Raw genomic sequence first — 26,575 nt, 5'->3', positions numbered from 1 at the left:
CATAGTCCCAAAGTCCACCAGAGAGGGATCAAGGGAAAAGAGGGACTACCAGTTAGTCAGTCTTTCTAGAGCCAAAACCCTCCAAAAAGGGCCTATAGCTCTCACTCTCATTGAGGCCAGGGGGTGTTCAGGCCCTCAGGTTCCTGATCCAGCGCATTTTGCGCTGAAGCAGGACCTTGTTCCAATCACCCCCTCTCAGTGGGATGTGGACATGATCCAATACAGTAAAATTAACTACCGTCATGTGGTAACCACGGCATCTGGCTATATGTCTACCAAGAGGGAGATATAGATTGCAAATGCACATAGAGTGCATATGCTTGTCAACCCGCTTGTGGAGTTCCTGTTTGGTTTTCCCTACATAAAATTAACCACACTGACACTGCATGAGGTATACCACTCCGAGTCTTGCAGTTAGCAAAGTGTCTCAGGGAGAAAGTATCCCCATTATGCAGTGTCAGTGTGGTTCTCCTACCTATCACGGAGCATTGAGCACATGACCCACATGGGTAGGTACCATATGTTGTACAGGGATCTTTCCTACAGTTACCCTTATATTCACTTTGAACTAACATGGTGCCAATGGAACCCGCTCTTTTAAAGGTGATCTGGGGTTTATCTGTGATCAAGTTTTTGAGGATGGGATCATCCGTTAGAATGGACCGAAATTTTGAAATGCCCTTTCTTATTTTGAAATGTTCATTAGAATAGCCTATAATCATCCTGGTGTTTTGTCCCTCACTTTTCTTATTTATTTTGGGCTTAAAGATAAAGGTTCGCCTGTTGGTGATCCTTACCCTATTGAAGGCTTTTTTGACTCTAGTTTTTGTATATCCTCTTGGAAGGAGGCGTATTGTTAACGAGTCGCTTTCTTTTTGGAAATCCGCATTAGTTGAACAATTTCTTCTTAAACAAAGAAATTGACTATATGGAATATACGTTATTAGAGCTTCAGGATTAGCTCTTTCCTAAATAAAGATTTGGCCATCAGAATCTTTTATGATACGGATATCCAAAAAGCTGACCTCTCCATCATTAAATGACATGGTGAAAAATAAATTGAAGCAATTAATGTTCATTAGCCAAAGCATCTCAATTAGATCGCTTTCTAGGCCATCCCATACGATGAAGATATTGTCTATACAACGCTGCCACACAAGAATGTTGGCAGCGCACATAGACGCATTCTCCCCCAACAAAAAAATCCTGCTCCCACTCCCCAGGTTCAGGTTAGCATATGAGGGTGCACAGCATGTCCCCATAGCCACACCCTGTACCTGGAGGTAGTGGGAGCCCTGAAAGAGAAAAGTGTTATGCTGAAGGATAAAATCCAGCATAGTCAAAATAAATCCATTGAACTTCCAGTCAGTAGTAGGTCTCCGTTTAAGTACACGATCAATGGCCTCCAATCCCAGAATATGTGGAATACTGTTTTATCCTTCAGCATAACACTTTTCTCTTCCAGGGCTCCCACTACCTCCAGGTACAGGGTGTGGCTATGGGGACATTCTTGTGTGGCAGCGTTATATAGATGATATCTTCATCGTATGGGATGGCCTAGAAAGCAAACTACAGTAATTGAGATGCTAAGGCTAATGAACATTAATGGCTTCAATTTATTTTTCACCATGTCATTTAATGATAGAGAGGTCAGCTTTTTGGATATCCGCATCATAAAAGATTCTGATGGCAAAATCAACACCTCTTTATTTAGGAAAGAGACGGCTGGTAACACTCTTCTTTATGCAGAAAGCTTCTATCCTGAAGCTCTAAAAAAAGTCTATTCCATATAGTCAAATTTCTTCGTTTAAGAAGAAACTGTTCAACTGATGCGGATTTTCAAAAAGAAAGCGACTCATTAATACGCCTCCTTGCAAGAGGATATACAAAAACTAGCCACAAAAAAGCCTTCAATAGGGTAAGGATTAGGCCGGGCTTTGGCCAATTATGGCTCTCCGTTTTTTGGCGCGCTGTGATTGGCCAAGCATGCGGGTCATAGTGCATGCTTGGCCAATCATCAGCCAGCGATGCCGCCGTGAATTATGGTCTGTGAAAGGTAACTCGAATTTGGCGCAAACGACCCGGTTTGTTCGTATTTTGACGAACGATTGAACATACGATGTTAGGGTCGAACATAAGTTTGACTCAAATACGAAGCTCATCCCTAGTAAGGATCACCAACAGGCGAACCTTGATCTTTAAGCCCAAAATAAGAAGAAAAGTGAGGGACAAAAACACCAGGATCATTATAGGCTATTCTAATGAACATCTCAAAATAAGAAAGGGCATTTCAAAATTTTGGTCCATTTTAATGAGTGATCCCATCCTCAAAACCTTGATCACAGATAAACCCCAGATCACCTTTAAAAGAGCGAATTCCATTGGCACCATGTTAGTTCAAAGTGAATATAAGGGTAACTGTATGAAAGATCCCTGTACAAAATATGGTACCTACCCATGTGGGTCATGTGCTCAATGCTCCGTGATAGGTGGGAAAACCACACTGACACTGCCTAATGGGGATACTTTCTCCCCGAGACACTTTGCCAACTGCAAGACTCAGGGAGTGGTATACCTCATGCAGTGTCAGTGTGGTTCATTTTATGTAGGGAAAAACCAAACAGGAACTCCACAAACGGGTTGACAAGCATATGCACTCTATGCGCATTTGCAATCTATATCTCCCTCTTGGTAGACATATAGCCACATGCCGGTAGTTCATTTACTGTATTGGATCGTGTCCACATCCCACCGAGAGGGGGCGATTGGAACAAGGTCCTGCTTCAGCGCGAAATGTGCTGGATCAGGAACCAGAGGGCAACACAACACTCTGGCCTCAATGAGAGTGAGAGCAATAGACCCCTTTTGGAGGGTTGTAGCTCTGGAAAGACGGACTAACTGGTAGTCCCTCTTTTCCCTTGATCCCTCTCTGGTGGACTTAGGGACTATGATTTTTTCCTGGATGTACCCTCTGGTCTGTTCATTTACCCTCCACTAGATGAAAATCTTTTTGGCTGACCCTCGGTGGTGTTAGCCATTCTGATGTTGCAACTTTTCACAACGCAACATATTTCTCCTTGTTTTGTATCCCATTGGCAGAATCAAAAAGGGGGAATCCTTTTTAGAATGGATTATAAGCTTAGGAGACACATAGAAAGGGTTTTTTTGTTTTTCTATTTTTGTATATTATGTTGATATACTGTATAATTGTTGTAATGCAACACAAAGATTTTTCTGTATGAATATGCACTCTCGCAAGCGAATACGAGACTATGTTATTATTATTATAATTATTATTATTATTATTGAATACCTCATAAATAGGATTTGCTCTTCATGTCGTCTTTTGGTCTGTGCCGATGAAGTTTTGTGCCACTTATATGATTGAATCAGTTTTTATCCCTCTTCCCATCCGCTGCCAGGGGGGAGAATGTCCTTTATTTACAAAAAGAAAAGAAAATCCAGTGATGGTAATCCACTCTCGGTCTGCACTCCAACGCTGTCGGTATCCTGCGACGGGTGATCTTCTCTCCGCCGGGGTCCAACGATGAGAAGATCTCTTCATCCAGGTCCGGGATCCAGCGCACACATCGCCGCCTGTCTCCACCGGAGACAGCTCGGTGAATGATGCGGCTTCAGCCTGTGACAGCTCTTATGTAGTAAGGACGGGGCCACCTATCACGTGACCCCGTCCCCCTCTGACGCAAGGGAGAACCCAGGCTTCCCCAGTGATGTGACAGGTGCGTCAGAGGGGGCGGGGTCACGCGACGGGTGGCCCCGCCCTCACCTATATAAGGGCTGTCACTGGATCGCTGGATTTAATTTTTTTTTTTTTTTTTTTTTTTAATAAAAGAACTTTCTCCACGGTGTGTGTGTTACAATTCTTCACACTTCCTACAATGTACCCCATTACCAATTCACATAGGGGGGCCAGCATCAGGGGGGCCAGCATCTGGGGGTCCCCTTTGTTAAAGGGGTCTTCCAGATTCTGATAAGCCCCCCGCAGACCCCCCCACAACCACCGGGCAAGGGTTGTGGGGATGAGGCCCTTGTCCCCATCTACATGGGGACATGGTGCTTTGAGCAGTCACAGACCCCCAAAAGCATCCTCCCAATGTTCAGCGCATGTGGCCTGGTACGGTTCAGGAGGGGGGGGCACCCTTTAATCCAACCCTCTTTTCCTGTGGCCTGTCAGGTTGCGTGCTCTGATAAGGGGTCTGGTGTGGATTTTTGGGGGAACTCCACCCCAAATTGAAAAAAATGGCGTGGAGTTCCCCTTAAAATCCACACCAGACCTGAAGGGTTTTGAATGGATATTTGGGGGGGACCCCATTTTTTTTATTTGACGGTGGGGTTCCCCTTAATATCCATACCAGACCTGAAGGGCCTGGTAATTGAATTTGGGGGGACCCCCATGTTTTTTATTTTGATGAATGACTTTTCTCTGACTTTCCGGGAGCCCACAATTCATTATAGCTGCGAGTGATTTTAAAATGACTTTTTTTTCCCCCCCTTCAGAAATGACACTTGCAGGGACAGTTCTAAGCATGGGAAACAAGCGCTACTTCACAGGCATACTATACACCCCCCCCCCCACAGGTACGAAATTTAAAGGAATATTTCACTTTTATTGTTTCACTTTAAGGATTATTAAATTCACTGCTCCTGAAAAAACGGCAGTTTTTAAAACTTTTTTTTGCATTGATACATGTCCCCTGGGGCAGGTCCCAGGTCCCCAAAACACTTTTTAGGACAATAACTTTCATATTACCCCTTTTTAAAATTATTACTTTAGATTTCAAACGTTCGAGTCCCATAGACTTTAACGGGGTTCTAAAGTTCACACACACTTTTGGTCTGTTCGCAGGTTCTGGTGCGAACCGAACGGGGGGTGTTCGGCTCATCCCTACTTGCAAACAAATTCAAGCAGAAACTGTCCAAAAAACTCACAAGTTCAATGGATCCAAGACTGGTGAAGCTGCTATCAATTAAGGGGTCTGATGTTAAAATGTAACGTAACCTGTTAAAATGTTTAAAAAGTTAAAATGTTGTTCAGAGTTGAGTGAAATAGCTTTTGATTTCAGTAAATATGCTGCAAAACACAAAAATTGACAATTTTAATTTCTTTACAACCTCTAATGTGTTTTGAAACTTACTGTGCATAATAATTTGGATCAGTGCATTGTAAAAAAAAAAAATGATTAGGAGGTTTGTTCAATAAAATTTCAAATGCACTCTTAATAGTTGATAACATGAGAATTATGCTGACTGTTTACATCAATTATTTAGGTAAATGAGAAAAATATCATTAACATAATAAATTTGGAACAGGGTGTACAAGGCAATGGGACTTGTTAGAGAATATAAATCTCGGACACAGAAGGACAGGTCTGCCTGCTTCACTTACATGTCAATTGAACTAGTTACGGTATACTTTTCTCTTAAAAGCCCAATATCTGCTAGATCCACGAGACATATCAAAGGCTGAAATTTAAGAAATTAGCTTTGCCTCCAGTCTACAGCAGTGCCATTAGTGTAAAGGCCCATTAATGGTAGTATTTGTTCACATTACTTGACAAAGAGCAAAAAGGAAAAATAAAATGGATTGACTCAGTGTTGTGAAAAATACTTTTAGATGAGTAATCTTGGTTTGGCATTCAGAAAAGTGGCATGATTTCATATAAAAAACAGAATTTGTCTAGCCACAGGATTATTTAAAACACCCACATAAAGACAGCACAACCAATAACTTTACTTTTAGTACCTTTCATTGTATTTAATAACAGCTTAAAAGAACAGAAACAAAAACTTAAAGTGGTTGTAAAGGATCAATTTTTGATTTATTTTTTAACATAGATATCATACTTGCCTCCACTGTGCAGTTCGTTTTGCACAGAGTGGACCCGATCTTCTATTTCTGGGGTCCCACGGAGGCTCTTGAGGCTCCTCCCTGCATTAATTCACTCTTTTGGAGAAGCGCTCTCCTGAGGGGGGTCACCATTCGTGCATGCTTCCGAGTCCAGTATTTGCATCCACAGACACGAATACCAGACCCGGCCCCGCCCGTGTCATTGGATTTAATTTATAAAACAAAAGGTGCATTCAGCGCAAATATATAGATCAAAAATTAAATTAAATAATAAATTAAGTGAAAGACCCACTGGGTTCGGATCACCAGCAATGCCAGCTGAACACTACGGAATAATCGCAAAAATCCAGGGAGATACAATAATAAGTGAAATTAGTGCAGTGCAAAACTTAGAAAAATATATGATGCTGGTATATGGCCAGCAAACTTATATATAATAAAACAGTGCAAATAAGTAAAAAACTCAGAATAACAACCCAAAGTCCATAAGTGTCGAATAAATAAAATAGATGAAGTAGATATATACCACGTGATAAACCACCACACTTAAAGTGATCCCTCCACCGTTAGAGATGGCTACTCTCACCTTCATGCGTGGACCACTGAATTAACAAATGGTCAATTAGGCAGGTCTCACAGTAAACAGGAACCAGGCTGATGTATTAGATCCTCATTAGGCAACCATACCGCATAGGACAGGTACATGGAAAAAGATATCACAGACTAAGTGCTCTCTGTTGCAATAGGTAGATTTATTCACAAAAGAATATAGAAGTCAGGCTACTCACGTTACGTTATATCAACTTCCTCAGCGGGGCCCTGCTGAGGAAGTTGATATAACGCAACGCGTCCGGGGGATTAGGAGCCTGCACACCACGTCGCTCATCTGCCGTCTTCATCTATTCATGATTGTACTTCATGCCGTTTTTAGTCTGGCCAAATGTGAGTAGCCTGACTTCTATATTCTTTTGTGAATAAATCTACCTATTGCAACAGAGAGCACTTAGTCTGATATCTTTTTCCATGTACCTGTCCTATGCGGTATGGTTGCCTAATGAGGATCTAATACATCAGCCTGGTTCCTGTTTACTGTGAGACCTGCCTAATTGACCATTTGTTAATTCAGTGGTCCACGCATGAAGGTGAGAGTAGCCATCTCTAACGGTGGAGGGATCACTTTAAGTGTAGTGGTTTATCACGTGGTGGATATCTACTTCATCTATTTTATTTATTCGACACTTATGGACTTTGGATCGTTATTCTGAGTTTTTTACTTATTTGGACTGTTTTATTATATATAAGTTTGCTGGCCATATACCAGCATCATATATTTTTCTAAGTTTTGCGCTGCACTAATTTCACTTATCATTGGATTTGATTGACAGCAGTGGCTGAGCTGCCATAAATCTATCCAAAAAATCAAGAGCTGGGAATCTGTTGAGAGGTATGGCGTGGACACACCAATGGAAATTCAGGGCATAGGCAAGTAAAACGGGGGGCTAGTCACTGCAAGGTGTTTTTTCACCTTAAAAGGGGTTGTAAAGGTTTGTGTTTTTTCACCTTAATGCATCCTATGCATTAAGGTGAAAAAACACCTCACTGTCCATTCACCTGCTGTGCACGTCCCCCGGCATCCTCTTCTCCACGGAGTATGGCTGTTGATTGTCAATCCCATCCAATGATGCGGCCGCCAGGGGGGGGCGAGACCGAGTCATACACTCTGCGTCTACAGACACCAAGTGTATGACACGGGAGCACGCCCGCCAACTAACCCACTCGGGAAAGAGCTTCCCAGAGGGGGTTAGCTTTAGTGGGGAGGAGCCGAGACAGCCACCGTGGGACCCCAGAACAGGAGGATCGAGGCCACTCTGTGCAAAACGAACTGCACAGTGGAGGCAAGTATAACTTTTTTAAATGACAACGAACCCATACAACCCCTTTAATGCATAGGAAGCATTAAGGTGAAAAAACAAGAGTATTTACAACCCCATTAAAAAAGTACATCTAAAAAGGCCAAAACATTTTTATTTTTTTTAAATGGAATGGCAAATGCATCTATCCCGGGAGGTTTTTATTGCTGTACAAATCCCCACTAGGGCGACCCACCCTCTGTGCACCGATGGCCATCGTCTCCAGGACTGAAGTGGGAATCAAATATTTTACAGATACAGAAGGGAAGAGCATAAACTATGCCTACTCTATCCAAAAAAACTCTTTGACTTTAGATACTGTATACTCTAACCACTTCAGCCCTGGAAGGTTTTACCTCCTTCCTGAACAGAGCACTTTTTGCAATTTGGCACTGCGCTGCTTTAACTGGTAATTGCACAGTCATGCACCGCTGTACTCACAAAATAGAGCTTTCTTTTGGTGGCATTTGATCACCACTGGGATTTTTAATTATTTTTTTTGCAATATAAACAAACAAAGAAACCTGCAAATTTCTAAATGTTCTAAAAAACTATCCAATAAACTCAATTTTAGTCATACATTTAGGCCAAATTTTCAGCCACACATCTTTAGTATAAAAAAAAACATATTTTTTTTTAATAAAAAGCGTATATTTATTGGTTTGCGCAAAGGTCTACAAAACTATGGTATATTTACGGCCATTTACTCAGCTTTTACTTTCTGACTGATTATCTAATTTCTTGGCGGTGCTAAAATGGCAGGGTCCTCCAAATGACCCCTTTTTGGAATGTAGACACCCCCAAGGAATTTGCTGAGGCATGTTGAGCTCATTGAATATTTCATTTATTTGCGCACAAAGTTGTCACTGAAATTATACACACATGTCATGGGTATTTTTGTAATTACACCCAAATATACATTCTGCCGGTTCTTGGGACTTTTTGGGAGCTTAGCCATGAACAGGTGCCAAAAACCAATCACCGCCTTCAGGATTTCAAAAAAAGAAATTGTTCACTTCCTCACTACCTACTAGTTTCAGAGGCCCTAAAATTGTCAAGATAGCACAACCCCCCCCCATACATTACACCTTTTTGGAAAGTAGAAACCCCAAGGTATTTGCTGAGAGGCAGGTCGAGTCCACTGAATATTTTATGTTTTTGCCACACGTTTTGGAAAAATTACCAACTTTTTTTTTTACACCAAGTTGTCAATTAAAATGATATATTGCTCACACATGCCATAGGCATTTGTAAAATTGCACACCAAAATACATTCTGCTGCTTCTCCTGAGTATGGGGATACCACGTGTGAGACTTTTTGGCAGTCTAGCCATGCAAAGTACTCGAAAACCAATCACCGTCTTCAGGCTTTCCAAGGATGTAATTTGCTCATTTCACTTCCTCACTACGGACCAGTTTGGAGGCCCTGAAATGTCAAGATAGCACAAAACCCTACCAAATGACCCCTTTTCGGAAAGTAGACACCCCAATGTATTTGCCAAGAGGCATGGTGAGTATTTTTCAGCTTTCATTGGTTTCAGAAAATGAAAAATGTATTTTTTATTTTTTCAATTTTCAAAACTGCGTGACAAAAAGCAAGATCTGTAAAATACTCAACATGCCTCAGCAAAAAGCTTGGGGTGTCTTTCTAAAAAGGGGAATTTTGGGGGGCGGGTGCCATCTTGGCATTTCATGGCCTCCAAAACTGATAGGTAGCGAGGAAGTGAAATCAGCACTTTATACCCTTAGAAAGCCTGAGGAGGGCGATTCATTTTCAGGGTCCTGTACACGGCTAGACTGTAATTTTTCTGAAACTTTTGGCAAAAGATAAAATATTTCATGGACACAACATGCATCTCAGCAAATACCTTGGGGTGTCTACTTTCTGAAAAGGGGTCATTTGTGGGAGTTGTGCCATCTTGGCATTTCATGGCCTCCGTAACTGCAATAAGTAGTGAGGAAGTGAAATGATAAATTTACACCCTTAGAAAGCCAGAAGCCGATAATTGGTTTTCGGCACCAATACATGGCTAGGCTCCCAAAAAGTTTCACACGTGGTATCCCCATACTCAGGAAAAGTAGCAGATTGTATTTTGGGTTGCAATTCCACATATAGCAATGGCATGTGTGCGCAATATATAATTTCATTGACAACTTATTTTTTTTACACAAAAACCCGAAACCCAAAAAACAAAATTTTTTGTAAATTTTCCCAACATTCCTGGCAAGACATAAAATATTCCATGGACTCAACATGCCTCTCAGCAAATAGCTTGAAAGGGGTTATTTTGTGGGTGTTTATGCCTTTTATGCCCAACATTAAGGGCTTATGCCACACACCCACTCTAACCACTTGAAGACCAAGCCTTTTCAATTCACTGTTCTCATTACTAAAATCTTGTATATAGTCCCTTATCTACCTCCAAGAGCTTACATAGTATTAAAGTTGGGCTAACTGGTCTAATTCCCAGGGATGCATTTTGAACCCTTTTAAAATATTGGTGCTACATTGTCTTTTCTCCAATCAGCTGGTACCATTCCATAAAATTAGGAACAATGGTCTGGCAATTGCAATTACAAGCCATCTGGTCCTGGTGATTTTTTAATGTTTCCCAAGTCTAATTTTAAATTCTGACCCTTGTTAAACGCTTCCTGTGATGGATAAACACTGCAGTTTTGGTTACCAATTCCCTAGTGAAGACTGAGGAGAAGAATAAATTCAATACCCTTGCCATCTCCCCATCCTTTGTAATTAGATGTCCTTCTATATTATTTATGCAGCCAATATGGTCTGTCCTCCATTTTTACTGTTTACATACTTAAAGAATTTCTTAGGATTTAGTTTTTTTGCTCTCCTCCGCTATGTGTCTTTCATGTTCTATCTTAGCCGCCCTTACATTTCTCGTTTTATACTTTATAAAAAGTCTAAATGTTGATGAGGATCCCTCAACCTTGTATTTGTTTAAGGCCTTCTTTGCTTTTATATACATTTTTACATAACCTCCCTCAGGTTAGGGGGCCCTATAGCATACTCCCATTATTATTTTCCCCTTAGCTTCATCCCTTTGGAGCTCTACCCATAAGGATTCTACCTCCTCCCTTGCTCCCTTAGTGATGTCATCTCTCATTCACTTGTACATTATTCTTGATATCCATACCCCTCCCCCCTTTTTACCCTCTATATCCTTGCGATAAAAGGTATACCCTTGAATGGTTGCCAGCCAATCATGAGAACTGTTGAACCAGGTCTCTGAAATTCCCAATAAAAGCAAAAGCCTCCTCGTACAACAGTATCTCTAGTTCACCCATCTTGTCTGCCAGGCTCCTGGCATTGGTGAACATGCCACGTAGTTTAGACCGGTCGCATACTATCCTCTTATTGGGTGTTCCGAGTTTGCAACTAGGACTTGCTACTATACTTACCTGGGGTTTATGTGCTTTGGTTACCCTACCACTAATGCCCCCAATACTACCCTCTGTAATATATTCAGTGCTGACTATATCTCCCTCTGGACCCTCCCCCCGTCGGCTAGTTTTAAAAAAATTCTAACTTTTTTGGCCATCTTTTTTCCCTCATTCAGGTGCAGTTCGTCCCTTCTATAGCACTGGTTATCGACTGAGGAATCAGCCCAGTCCTCCAGGAACCCAAACCCCTCCTTACTACACCAGCTCCTCAGCCACTTGTTTACTTGACTAATCTCCCTCTGCCTTTCTGGTGTGGCTCGATGTACCGATCGTATTCCTGAGAATACTACCTTGGAGGTCCTTTTTCTCAATTTCCTCAATTTAGGACACCCCCCATCTGCCTCTGACTGTCATTGGTTCCAATGTGCACCATGACAGCTGGGTCTTCCCTAGTCCAATCCAGTAATCTGTCCATCAGATCCGCGATATGCATACCAAAAGTGAAGGACAACTATATGTCCCAAAATTCACTTTGTTGGACAAAACAAATACGTGGTCATTGATTACACGGGTGACCAGACCAGATGACCACAGCAATGTCTATAAACACTGAAAAGGTATGGTGCTTTCTGCTGCTGACAGTCTATAACGCTACATATGCTTTAGAATAACCTCATTTTAAAATGAGGTTGCTTAACCTGTGAAAATCATAATTTCCTACTGCTCTCTGCTGGACAGTCTGCTCATTCTACATAGATGCGAGAATGTCACCAAAGCTGACTAGGTTTGTAGTCCTGCAACAGGATTTTTCAATAAAAACACAATTTACTCAGATCACAAGTGGCTACAGTTATGAACTGTCAAACATCTAGTTGTCACAATGATATAGCCGATCATGGGAATACTGTAAGTGTGGAGTACTGCACACATTGGGAATGGCATTGTTGGAAAGCACAAATGCATAGTATTTCAAAAACAGTAATTTCTACTTTAGATGAAAGATCAATAACTAAAAAGGGGGTAGATTACTGGAATACCTATGCAGTAAAACAGCTGGAGACAACATGTGCTGAATTCTTTATTTGCATAAGATCTCCTCCTTTGATGTGCATGCCATTTGTGTTTTCATTTTTACATAAAGCTGCATAAAGTTATACTGCAAGACGTAAACAATCATTTCACTGTGTTGGCCACAAAACATACAGAAATCAAAGTTTTTGTCATGATTGACACTCATTTAAATAACTACTTATGCTTAGTGGAGCAAAAAGCTTGCTTGTTTATCTGGAGCAGTTTGGCCTAAACATAGATTACAGCATTATTAATGCAATGGCTACCAAGTCAGCGGCTGATATTCCTCTATCCATGCTGCTTAGAGAAATGGATAGAAGAATCTATGGGGGTGAATGAGAGACATTTGAAGCATGTATGTCCAGGTTTACCGTTCGGCTGTAACCAGCCTAAGCTAATATTTATCTTTTCTTGGTTCTGCAAGTTTTCCTCCAAGTCTGGTGGGTTGATTACTTTAGCCTGTTGTATGAACGAGGTTCCAGTAATCAATGGTTCATGAATATTTATCTGACACACCCAAACCCTGACTAGCAATAATCATAAAATGGTTTGGGGAGGTGTGAAGATAACCGTTTTGCCACATACACACGATCGAATTTCCGACCGTTTGTATGCTCCATCGGACTTTTGCTGCCGGAATTTCCCGACAACAAAAGATTGAGAGCAGGTTCTCCATTTTTCCGACGGAAAAAGTTCCTATAGGAAAATCCACGCGTCTGTATGCAATTCCGACGCGCAAAAACACGCATGCTCAGAATCAAGCAGAATAGCCGAAACTGCTTATTGAACTTTATTGATCTCGGCTTGTGGTACGTTTTGTATGTCACCACGTTCTTGACGGTCGGAATTTCCGTCAAGATTTGTGTAGCCGTGTGTATGCAACACAAGTTTGAGCCAACATTCCGTCTTGTCAGAATTTCCGATCGTGTGTACGCGGCATTTGAGTCAGGCCTCATAATGTGCTGTGCTGAGGGCTCTGGAAACAATGCTAGAGCAGATGCCTGAAAGGAGCTAGTCTGAATAGAGAGATACTCTTGTCTGAAGAGAATCTCAAATTGATTGCAGATACAAAACAACATATACAAATAGGCACTCTGAATTTTTAGACTTGCAAGTGTAGCAAGATAAAAAGGAGAGCTTCAATTATGTTTAATACTTCTGGGGAGGCAGCTCCCAGAAAGCAAGACTTCCCTTGATGGTCCTCCCCGCAAGAACTCATCACATTCGTGCAAGAGAGCTCACATGGTGATGAGTCCTTGCGGGCGCGCTCCTGTGATACAGCGAGTGGCTATGGCCACTCGCTGTATCACAGGAGCACGCCCGCACTCTGCCCCGCCCATAGCCGCTCGCTGTATCACTCTGCCCCGCCCCTCAGCGCGCCGCGTCACTGGATGTGATTGACAGCAGCGCCAGCCAATGGCTGCGCTGCTCTCAATCCATCTGCTCTAGCCAATCTCGAGACCGAGCGCGGGAATTTCGGGTGGTGAATTTAAGTAAAACTGGGGTTTGGGGGGGCCTGCATCATTAGATGTTTTTTCACCTTAATGCATAAATCGCATTAAGGTGAAAAAAGGTTTTCCCTTTACAACTCCTTTAATGCAGTCTATGCATTAAGGCGAAAAACCTGTGCTGCAGCTCCCCCAGACCCCCTTTTTTTCTTATCTGAGCCCAAGCCAATCCAAAGGTGTTCACAAGCACAACAGCTCCAACCGCTCAATGGACAGATTGATTGCAGCAGGAGGCATTGGCTCCCGCTGCTGCCAATCAAATCCAGTGACAGGGGAGCAGTGGGCGGGGATGAATCCCGCTGTCTGTGTCAATGCATGCAGCAGTGGGACTCGGGAGCGAGCCCACATGGGTGCCCCCATGGAAAGTGGATTTCCGTGGGGAAACCTGAGGAAGAGGCCATGAGGGCGCACCAGAAGAAAAGGATTGGGGCTGCTCTGTGCAAAGATTTTAGGGAAGTATAGGCATTTATTTTACTTTATAAAAATTACAAAAAGGAAGGAGGGTTTACAACCCCTTTAATGGCTCTTGTTGAAAGGCTTCTTGTTACAATTTACCATCACAATGGGTCACAAAGTACTGCAAAAATGTACATGCAATTCAAATATCCTTGGTGCTCTAGTACAGTGGTCATCAACCCTGCCCTACAGGGCCCACTAACAGGCCAGGTTTGCAAGATAACTGAAATACATCATAGGTGATATCATTTGCTGCTCAGTGATTGCAGTATTCTAGTCTGCATCTCCCCAAGGTAATACATAAAACCTGGCCTGTTAGTGGGCCCTGTAGGGCAGGGTTGATGACCACTGCTCTAGTACACGGTACATCCACATAACATTCATGTATCAATGATACACTGCAGTCAAACATGAAAATATACAAATATTGCATTTGTTCATTAGTAAATTTAAAAAGGGGTGGTGTGTAATCTCAATGAGAGGTTACACAGCAAAGAATTGCCCAAACACTGGGCACAGTTCTATTCAGGGGGGGGACATTCTTTGGAGATAAATCGGTAAAGGATAAGATTCATAGAAGGTGTCAAATTTCAGGGAACCTGTCAAATATTACAAAATGTGTAAACACCAAAGTGAAGTACCGGCATTCATTTTAATAAATAAATTCATACCTACATAGACCAAAGACTGTACCTGGCCCTAATGTGTGTCCAAATTGGCACCACAAAGTGCCCTCTCCCAATGCCAGTTAAAATTCCAATGTCAGTGCCTATCTTGTCCACTGGAATTCTAGAGAGATGTAAAAGCAGAACTAAACTTTCTGAAACCATTGATAGCATCCTTCCCATCAATCGCATTTGCAGGTACCGATCCCTCCCCCCCCCCCTCCATGCTGAATGCCGCTTCTCCTCCTCTCCCTCCTACTGGTATTTAGCGGTTGCAGGAGGAATGCAGGGTCCATATCAGTAAATGCAGCCCCTCCTGTTCCAGTTTGTCCTTTCTGTTGCCTGGCCTCCCATGTGCTCCCTGTGTCCCCCTTCTCCCCCCACAGCACTATTGGCTTACCTCCTCTCCTGCCAGCTGCTATGGCGGATATTTTAGGATGAAGACTGGAGAAGGGGCTGGTAAATTTGCCATTACCTGGACCCTTCATTTTCTGAAAGAAGACAGTTGAGTGATCAGAACTACTCACTGTGTTAATTCACAACTGAAGCTTAGTAAACCATTTACTATGCGTCAGTTTGTAAAATGACCAGTAAGCTGCCCAGCACCAAGCATTTCCCATTCATTCACTGTCCAGTGAGCTGAGGCTGCAGAGAAAAGGTGATGGGGAAATCTCAGTCCCAAGTCCCTTTCTACGTGTCAAAATTGAGACCCCTGATAATTCACCAAAGCCCCCCAATGCAAAAACATTGTAGAAAAAGGGTACAAACAGGTGGGGCCTTCTCAGGTAGGCTGCATAGTGCCACTTCCTAGTCCTGGGTGAAACTTTTCCAGTCCCGACTTACAGAGACCCTGTCATCAACTTAAATAATTGCAGTTAAAAGCACAGAAACTTTTTATTCACTTGTAATGTGCTTTTGAAGTTGCTAACAAAATTTGTCTTCTTCCTGAAGTCATAGCCTCCTCTCTTCTTGAACATCATAGTATATTCTCTTCTGGGAGTTCTTGAACATCATAGTATATTCTCTTCTGGGAGTTCCCAATTGCTACTCCCTCCTCCCTGTAGATCTGAGGGGGACTTTCAAGCTTTCCCTTCATTTCAGATCTTCCCCCGAAGATCTACAGTGACTGCAATTCCAAGTGCACTTGTAGTGCAAAGTGGATTTGCCTTTCGTAAATAACCCCCTATATGTTGTAGAACAGGGTTTCTCAATGGGGGTGCCATGAGCAGGGGACACAGTTTGCCCTGGATTAGAATAATGAGTTTAAAGGAAGTGGAATTTGTTTTACTAACTTTTGTATCCACAGTACCACCCTGTGAAGATACAAACCCATACTTAATTTAGCGTTATGAGTTGCCATGGTACAACTGGTCTGGTACACCTAACAGCCAAAATGTTCTAGGGCCATGATGCCCAAGCAACATTCATTGTTATTATGCTGGAGGCCGGCCGCACCATGACAATGCATGGCACTGATCCAGGGCAGGTGGTTTGCAGGCTTTTAAAAGAGGTCCACTTCCTCCAGACCTGCTTCACCTTCCACCCTCTGCCACTCCATCACTGTTGTGATGGAGGGAACTGATGTGGTGCAAAAACTCCAGGATGGGGCAACTCTGTCATGGGGGTGGCTCTCAACTATAGTGAGGTCTCTAATGAGAGGAGGAGACTGACACAATTGGGGGGGGGTTGGTGGCGGAGAGATTGTAACATGAAGGGTGGCCAATGATTCATCAAGGCAATTCTGTGCATTGTCCCATGCTCAGGTTTCCCGTTGATAAACACTTATGCCGCATACACACCATCACTTTATGTGATGAAAAAAAACGAAATTTTCTGTGAAGTAAAAAACGACGTTTTTGAAACTTCAATTTTCAAAGACGAAGTTGCCTACACACCATCGTTTTTCTCACAATGTTCTAGCAAAGTGAGGTTACGTTCCACCACGTTTTACCATTGAAGCTCGCTTCATAAGTAGCTTCTGGGCATGCGTGGGTGTAAAAACGTCTTTTTAAACAACGTTTTTTGCTACACACGGTCAATTTCTGTGAAGTAAAAAACGACGTTTTGAAAAACGACACATAAAATTGAAGCATGCTTTAATTTTTTTTGGTCGTTTTTTACAAGACATAAAACGACGTTTTCCCCCACACACGGTCAATTAAAGTGACGTTTTTAAAAACGTCGCTTTTTTTTATCACATAAAGTGATGGTGTGTACGCGGCATCACATTATAGACACACACACACACACACACACACACACACACACACACACACACACACACACCCCCCAATGCAGCCACCAATACAGACAGCCACCACAAGGACTGAAACTGCAGATCATTACTTTTATTCTCATATTTATATACAATGTATTGGAGATTCCTTACCTTTTGTATCCATGTCAGCAAACACTGGTGATGTGCCACTAAATCTATGCAATCACAGTAGTTGTGCAATTCCTTTTGGCCTTTCTTCTCTGCTTCACGACAGATAAAACATTCTTTTTCTAGTTAAAAGAAAAGGAGAAAATAATCTCATCTGTGTCTGATTACAGATTAACCATTTGGTCCTTGTTAAAAGTAATTAAAAAGTTATTTTCTCAAATTGAGAAATGCCACAAACTGGAATGAAAAACATACAGAGTCAAGTTCTGATCTACTTGTATTAAATAGCCACGGCGGAGCAAGCCAGTGTACACAAATGTGTTTATAAAAGGGTAGGTGAAACAATCTGGTAGAAAAATATGGTTTTAATCTCATAAAAACAAAATTCTCTCAGTATTTCCACATACAGTAAGAAAGCTTTTCAGACTTGCTAATCCTTTATAAAAATTCAACATAATGCTGAAAAATCACTAAAAAGCACAACGTGTAGAAATGCTTGAAACAAAATTTTGTGTTGTGTAGTCATTTGCCCAAGTCAATGCTTTGATTAACAGCACTATAGTTACCTATTAAAAGCAATAGTCACTGCATACACTTTCATTTTATAACATCAGCATTGTAAAAACAAAACCACCAATAAGGATTTTTGAAAATGCTATACAAAAACCCAACTTGAAAAAGGGCTGTCTATTTGCTGACTGACTACCTCTTTCTACAACTTCCTGGATTCCCTACATGCTTTACAACTTCACTTCTGCGGTTTAAATTCTATTTCTAAAACTACATATCTCATGGTACATTTCTGCCTGCTAGCAGCAATTCCTGCAGTGGCGGCCCGTGCATTGTGGGCACATGGGCACCTCCCGCTTGTCCCTGCGACCGCCTCGCTATCCATGCCCCGGCCCCCTTTCAGGACACCAGACTCTTGGACTCCTATGGCGCGGGTGTTTTTTTTGAGGCAGCCGATTAGAGCCAGAGGCTCTAGTAGACTTCACATAAGGGAATACATTTTTGCCATTTTCATGCTACAGTGCCTCCCCGCCAATCAGAAGGCAGGTCAGTGAGGCCCATTTCTGGATTGGCCAAAGCACAGGGAGATCCTATTGGATGCCCAGTTCTTTGGCGGAAGGGGGGACACAGAGCGGAGAAAGCATTAGGAGCGGACTCCTCCGCCGCCACCTGCACTGTAGGAGACACAGCAAGAGGAGAGCCAAAGCCTGGTAAGTGCAGTGTGTGCTTTCAGTGGCAGGAGCTGTGAGCCCCATGCTGGGGACGTGGGAGTGTTGTCAGAGCCACCAGCAGCAGAAGGGGGGTATTTTGGTATATAGCATTCGCCCCCCCCTCCCCCGGATCACGGCTCTGACAGGAATTCCCCCCTCTGCGTGACTGGGGGCTCTGACAGCACAACTCCCCAGTCACGCAGAGGGGGGAATTCCTGTCAGAGCTGTGATCCGGGGGGGGGGGGAGCGAGTGCTATATACCAAAATACAGAAATTTTTTAGAACAAAATTTGTGCGTTATATATATATATATATAAAAAAAACACACACACACACACACACACACACACACACACACACACACACCTATCTGTAATGCTGACCTATATACAGGGTAGGGTCAAAAATCCGCCACTAGATTTCTGTACTGACTCCACTTCCTGAAACTCCTCCTCTCAGCGCCTATGTAGTACAGAAGGCAGGCTCTGCAAAATAATGGCTTGAAACAATTGAAATACAATGTGGAAACAAATATGATTTTAAAGCGATCTTAAAGTCTGTTATTTAAAAAAGAAAAAACACTCACAAAATGTTATAATTACCTCCTCTTCTCTGGTCCCTCGTCTGCACTTCTGTTCCCTCCCTCATGCCCACCCACAGCAAGCAGCTTGCTATTGGGGCACTCAAGCCAAGCCTGTGCCCTGTGTAGCCATTCAGACACTGAGCCATGGCTCGGCCCTGTCCCCTTTCTCCTTATTGGCTCACTGATGTCTCTCAGCCAAATCAGGAGAGTCCTGGACAGCCAAGGCTCTTGTGCAACATTGTTGAATCAAGATGGGGCTCAGGTAAGTATCAGGCCTCATGCACACTGGACATTATAAAAAAAAAAAAAGCGCCAGTAGCGTTCGCTGTAGAATGAGTTTCAGCGTTTTTTTTAATCAAGGATTATACTCCCACAAAAGCTTATGGCTCAAAAACGATGATAAACGCAGAATAGCCGCGATTCTCAGCATTTTTTAGAGTCCCCCCCAAGCCAAAAACAGTAGCTGTAAAAACGTCCAGTATGCATGAGGCCTTAGGGGGCTTATACTTTTACCACTTTAAGTTTTGACCAAAGACACACTTAAAGCGGGGGTTCACCCTATTAATAAAAAAAAAAATAATAAATAAAATGTTTCCCTCTAGCATAACATGAGGCATAGAAGCGCGAGCTACAGTATGCCTGTCTTTATTTTTTTATCCCCGTACTCACTGTGCACTCGTAGATACAAGATTACGACTCCCAGCAGGGAATGGGCGTTTCTATGGAGAGAGAAGGTGATTGACGGCCGGCTCTGGCACGTCACGCTTCTCCGGAAATAGCCGAAATAGGACTTGGCGCTTCACGGCGCCTGCGCATAGTCTGTGCGCAGGCGCCGTATAGCGCCGTGAAGAGCCGAGACCTGTTCCGGCTGTCTTCGGGGAGCGCGACGTGCCAGAGCCGGCCGTCAATCACCTTCCCTCTCCATGGGAACGCCCATTCCCCGCGGGGAGTCGTAATCTTGTATCTACGATTGCACAGTGAGTACGGGGATAAAAAAATAAAGACAGGCATACTGTAGCTCGCGCTACTATGCCGAATTTTATGCTAAAAAGTTGTTATGGAGGGTGAACCACCGCTTTAAGTAGAACTATAGGCAAAACCTTTTTTTTTTATCATTTTGAATAGAGTAAGTGAGGTCTGTAGAGTCAGTGAATAAGAAACAAAAATGACAAGACAACCCAACAGAAACTCAGACCTATCTTGTGCAATTTCATTAGTACACGATAGTTTTGGAAAAAGAAAAGAGAAAAAAAAGAAAAAGAAGTTCAGATGCTGAGTTTAGCATTTCAAGAGCCAAAAGCGTTTCGTTTACAGGTGTTTTTCGTTTTTGGCAATTTAAAAAAAAGTGCTTCAAAACAAACGCCTAAGGCTTCATGTACACAGGACGTTTAACCGGTGTCTAAAAACGTCAGTTTTGCCACGTTTAAAAAAATAAATAAAATCGCAATATGTGTATATTGATTGGTTTGCACAAAAGTTATAGCGTCTACAAAATAGGGGATAAATGTATGGCATTTTTTTAATTTAATTTTTTCCTGGTGGCGATCTGCGATTTTTATTGTGACCGTGACATTACGGCAGACATATCGAACACGTTTGACACCATTCACATTTATACAGCAATTAGTGCTATAACACTGCACTGATTACTGTGTAAATGTGACTGGCAGGGAAGGGGTTAACACTAGGGGGCGCTGAAGGGGTTAACATGTTCCCTAGGAGTGATTCTAACTGTAGGGGTAGGGGGACTCACAAGGGGAGGAGACCGACCTGTGTTCCTATGTACTGGGAACACACATCCGTCTCCTCATCTCTGACAGGAGGTGGATCTGTGCGTTTTTTTTGCCGGCAATCGCGGGTGCCCGGCGGACATCGCAAGCGATGCCACGGGCACACGCACCACACGCGCCCCTAGCTGCCGCGATGCAAAGGACTTCATATTATAAAAATGTTTTTTTATATGCAAAATGTGTATATATATATATATATATATATATATATATATATATATATATATATATATATATATATATATATATATATATATTGCGCTGATCCTGTGCAAAATATATATATATATATATATATATATGATATAATACACCTGCAGCTTTTAAATATATAAATCAATAAATAACCAATTTGCTCAAGCAAAAAGTGATCCAACCCAAAAATTATCAATCAAAAAATATATAGTGCCAAAGGAACAGTCCAAAAATAAATGCAAATTCCAGTAGGGATCCCATAAGAAGGTCAAATATTCGTGACTTTTCACCCGTTGTGTCACCAAATAGGTTTCAGACCAAGGTGTAGTAAATGCCTTATAAAAAAGGTATCGGCCTTTTGCCGCTTTCCTTCCCCAAAAATAAAAAGCCTGATATGGTGTAGTACATTCGATAAGTCAGATTTTTATTTTTGGGGAAGGAAAGCAGCAGAAGGCCGATACCGTTATAAGGCATTTACTACACCTTGGTCTGAAACCTATTTGGGAAGGAAAAACAGCAGGATTGCTGTGGATCGAGGAGAAATACCCCCGGTTGATATTGCTAGAGATTAACTACATCTTGGTCTGGTGAGCACATATTATATAAAGAGGTGGTGGTGACACAACGGGTGAAAATTCACGAATATTTGATTGATCCTCTTATGGGATCCCTACTGGAATTTGCATTTATTTATTTTTGGACTGTTACTTTGGCACTATATATTTGATTGGTTATTTATTTATTGATTTATAGATTTAAAAGCTGCATGTGTATATATATATATATATATATATATATATATATATATATATATATATATATATATATATATATATATATATATATATATATATATATATATATATATATATATATATATATTATATATATATATAATATCTTTTGCACAGGATCAGCGCAGTATTATATGTATATACATATAAAAAACATTATATAATTTTTTCACTTTTTTAGAGGTATTCACTGAAACTGCAGCAGATCACTATTTTTAAACTATAGATGAGCGCCGGTGACACAATATATACCACATCCAAAGGACGTCATATGATGTCCACTCTGAAGGAGAGACAGTTCCTGCCGACATCATATTACTATGGCTCGGTAAGGTACTGGTTAAAGTCGAAACCGCCTGCAAACAAAACGCTGCTAAATGCGAGTTACTGCATTTACAAGCATTTGGCGTTTCAAATGCATCTGAACCCAAAGAAGCCTAACTGCTCCTAAACGTCCGTTTACCAGCAGTAGCATACATGTTTACTTGAGTCATAGCTTTAGCTGGCCATACACATACAGAGAGGTGGTATAGGTCACTTGGAGACTAGGTGGATACGCCCATCTACTCCTGACCTTCTTCTGCAGGTCCAGTAATAGGGTGCTTATGGCCTTGGGGGGGGGGGGGGATGGACAAAGTCCCCATATCAGTAGTGGTTTAACCCTGGTAATAGGCGTCATCTATGAGCGTGTTCAGCTGAACAAAGCTATGGATGAGACATTTGGGAGATTGTTATACCAGTTTTAAGGAGCTGAGCCTCATCTGTGTGTCCTATGAGTCATGGATAGCCTAAGGCTAAGGACTTGGTTTACAAGAAAAAATAAAAATAAAAAAAAGTGGCCCCAATTTAGTGAAGCTTCCTAGTAAAAAAGTAGAGGGGGAAGATGGCTTAAATATGTGAGCTGTGCTCCGCTCTGGAAAAACTTTTTCATAATGTCTATTCAGGCTAATGGTGTTCTGTGCTGAAGGTTCTGGTTGTATGGTGAATGTGACGTGTTAGGGAACAAACATGAAGTTGTAGTAAAGTGCTAAAAATACATCCGAGTGTGGACATTCCTTTATTTCAAAGTGTTAAAGGAAACATATGAGCGAGGCTCTGTGGCCAAGAAAAATGTGTCCTAGATGGTGGCAACAAGACAGGCCTGTGGGTGCTGTATTGAAGAAGTGGGGCAGGACTGGTACATTCTGGTAACATCTGCCCAATCACAAGTCCCCTATACTCTGTCAGAATACAATATCCCAGAGTGGAGTAGGGTTGTCCTCCATCCACCTTGTGGATGTAAGAATATTTCCCCCCCCTGTCCTGCTAGCTTTACACAAACCGTGTATGGTCAGGTTTACAAAGGGCTAGGAACTTTATGTGTCTGCATTGATTGGTCCAACACAACCCCATGGGCGAGTTCCATTCTCCCCCATCCCAATAAGTAGTAGATATTGCCTTTCTGCTTTAAAGTTAAATGGATGAGTGGTGGAGAAAAAGCAATATGTTCTGCAGAGAATGGAAGGATTAAAGAAAACCTGTTGCTTTGCCTTGCATGTTGCTCTAAAAATTATCCCTAGCTAAATGTCCCTCCCCCTTTAAAAAAACTGGGAAAGGGTTTAAACTTAAGGAAGTTCTACCCTTTGTGCATATGAAGTGCTTGTATGGTTGCACACGTGCATGCCCAGGCGCGCACGCACCCGCTGCCAATAGTGACACTAAATGGGCCATTTAGGTTGAGCAGCTGCACTGGTCAGTTGCTGTCTGATCTACAGGGTTACCTGTGTATGCTTTACCATTTACTGTGCTTAAAGTCTGTATATGACACGGCTTGTCTTGACCACACTTCAATGCTTCCTACCCTGACCTCTGCTTCTCCGATGCAGACCTCGGCCTGTGTTCCGACCATTCTGTCTACCGTCTATGCCTAAGCTGACCTGCTGTTACCGACAGAGCCTGTCTGACCTTGCATCCAGTCTTGCCTGGTCCATTCCATATCTCCGGGCTAGCACGCTACTTACCTGGTCTGTCAGTCATCTGCCAGCCAAGTGTCCAACAGTCTGCTTTGCACTAGTGGCCAGTCATAGGTGTGCGCAGCCTATTGCATTAGGGTGGACAGCCCAAAGCTCAAAACACGTATTACCAATAACTCACAATGTTCCATCAGAAAGGGAAGGTGCCGGTAAATTACATATTTACCGTACCCTTCACCCACTCATCCTAAAACATCTCCGCAGCAACAGCCAGTGGGAAAGGAGAGGAGGGAAGCCGACAGCGCTGTGGGAGGAAGGGGATGTTGCCATCCAATGTCATGGTCAGCTGGTCCACTCCTGGTGAAGCATCAGCTACCTACCTGCTCAGTCCACTGGACACCTTACAGGCACTCATACCTCACTGCACTCTCGCGGCGACTGTCTCACTACCAGCTAAAGCTGTAAAAGAGGCCTTCCTCTTCACGTCAGGCTCTACAAGCATGTACGCGACACCCTGTCTGATTACTGTAGTCTGTGTCCCAACTGGAAGATTCACCTTCCATTTATCTCATCTTCCAGAAAGACATCTGTTCTAGTGATCACCATCCATAAAAAGAGATTCCTCCCAGTTAGCGATGAGCCAAGGTTTGGGCAGAACCCAGTTGGCCCAAACCCACAAGACAGCTGTCACAAATTAACAGACCTCCAGTCCATGCAGCTGTGGGCACATGGGGGGCCCCAATGTGGAAAATAATGTTCATTATTTAATTATTATTCATACAAGTGGTTGTATAGTGAGAAGAGTTGTGGTTAGCATCCTTTTTATTTTCTTATTTCTTTTTTTAAGTGAAATGGGGCTTCAGCCAACCTTTTTACCCAATCTGACATATGTAGAAACATTCTAAAGTTCCCTTTAATAGCTTTTAATTTAAAGGGATACCAATTTGTAAAAGTATATTTGTATTCAAAATGTGTTTATTTTTGATAGGTAAGAGTCACAGCCCTTTATTTAAATTTTACATTTTTTTGCTAAATACAAGAAAAAAATGGGGAGCTAGATTCAGATGAAATGGTTACAGTGCACAGGGGTGCCATTTAGCAGTAAGACACACAAACAAGGGCTCCCCTCAGAAACAGGGACAGGATTCAGAGCTGGGAATCCCAACAGAGTTGGGAAGTGGTTAAATACCTTAGGCTCATGGAAGGTGTGGTGCCCTTATTGAATTGTATGTATTTTTTACGTGCCATGTCCCTGCAAGGTAAAACCTATCCTCTATACTTGTTCTTGATGCCCATTGTCCCCAAGATGAAGTGACGAGATATCCAAAACTTGATAGTGGTCCCCAAAACAAGAGGCTAGGGTACAGATTTTTGACTTGTTTAATCTCAAAGACAGAAAGTAAAGGCATTGCAACAGCAATTATGCATGTTCCTGGCTGGCTAAAATAGTTAAACTATCAAAAGAGTCAAGGCTCACCCAGGTGGACAGCATGCAAGGTAACGCGGATGAGTACGTGTTGGGAGGCCCCTATAGTTTCCCTTTAAAAAAGGCACACTGACCTGCATTGTATGAATGTAAACCACCCAGAGAAGAAAGCTTTGGAATCCTATTTGAAAAAAAAAAAATTCTGCAGGAAAATAGACTAATGTGAAACAGATAAAACACATAACTGCATGCAGTCTCTCATTGACCCTCTTGGTGGACCCATCATCTGAAAAACAAAGCACAACTGACGGCACAAATTCTCCCACAAAAATTAAGTTCTACCCTCAAGACCATATTTTTTATTTATGGTAAGGGGAGCTTAGACTTGCTTCACATTTCCATGCAGCTTTTGTGTCTACGTTATATATTAGGTATTGAATGCAAACCATGACACTACGTGCATGGGGTTTTTAAGTTCTTCCTGTGCTTGTGTGGGATTCCTCTGGGTACTCGGATTTCTTCCTACACTCCAAAAAGACATGCTGGTAGATTAACTGGCTCTTGTCCAAATTAGCCCCAGTATCTGTATGTTTGCATGTGACCTTAGATTGTAAATGTCTTTGAGGAGTAGAAGGAATGATGTTAATGTACAATATCTGTAAAGCGCATAGATAAAAAAAGAGCCCATTAACAGCCTTACTAGTACACGACCACATTTTTTACTAACTACCATCTTCATAAAATTTTGTCTGAAGCACTATGGGTCGTTCAATTTGGACCCCTCTCTCCCTCTATGGTTCTAGTTCCATTATAATAAAAATATACTTTTAGGCTGGGTTCACACTGCCGCAATGATTGTCTCATTGCAGGAGTCCAGTGCGTCCCCGTTCACCATTCCAGGTCCGAATTTTAACCTATAAAAAAAAAAAAAAAAAAAAAAAAAGGGGAAGGGGACCAGAAGACGTTCCGAAGATGTGTTAAATCGGCTCCAAAGAGAGCCGGTCACAATCCGACATACAAATTGAATGCAGTGAAACCCGCATCCAATTGGCAATATTGTAAACCCAGCCTCAGTTTGTGATTTTAGCATGGAGTAGAAGTAAAGACATGTTACATTATGCTAGGTTCACACCTATGTGTTTTTGCGGGTCTTGTCAACTGAATGGATGTAAAAGATAATTCTCCCGCGCTATCACTTTAAATGGAAAAGTGCCGACTGCTGCAGATGCCGGTAAGCTGATCCGTAGCTAATGAGGTGAACATAGTGTAAGGATGGTGCTGCGCGATCAAATGATAAAATCAAGTACTGTGATATGATAAATGAGTATAAACAAATGCAAATACA

At 42.2% G+C, this 26,575-nt stretch overlaps 1 protein-coding gene across 1 annotated transcript in view; it reads right to left on the bottom strand.

Annotated features, from left to right (window-relative positions):
- LOC120945719 overlaps nucleotides 1–26,575 on the bottom strand; it is a 630,725-nt gene that overhangs the window by 565,806 nt on the left and 38,344 nt on the right. Inside the window, exon 2 of the mRNA XM_040360081.1 lies at nucleotides 17,274–17,392. Coding sequence (XP_040216015.1) covers nucleotides 17,274–17,392 — 119 coding nt within the window. The remainder of the gene's footprint in view (nucleotides 1–17,273; nucleotides 17,393–26,575) is intronic.

Source organism: Rana temporaria, chromosome 7, assembly GCF_905171775.1.
Source record: "Rana temporaria chromosome 7, aRanTem1.1, whole genome shotgun sequence".
Taxonomy (NCBI): domain Eukaryota; kingdom Metazoa; phylum Chordata; class Amphibia; order Anura; family Ranidae; genus Rana; species Rana temporaria.
Note: the sequence above shows the minus strand (reverse complement) of the source record. Positions and strands in the feature narration are given on the sequence as shown.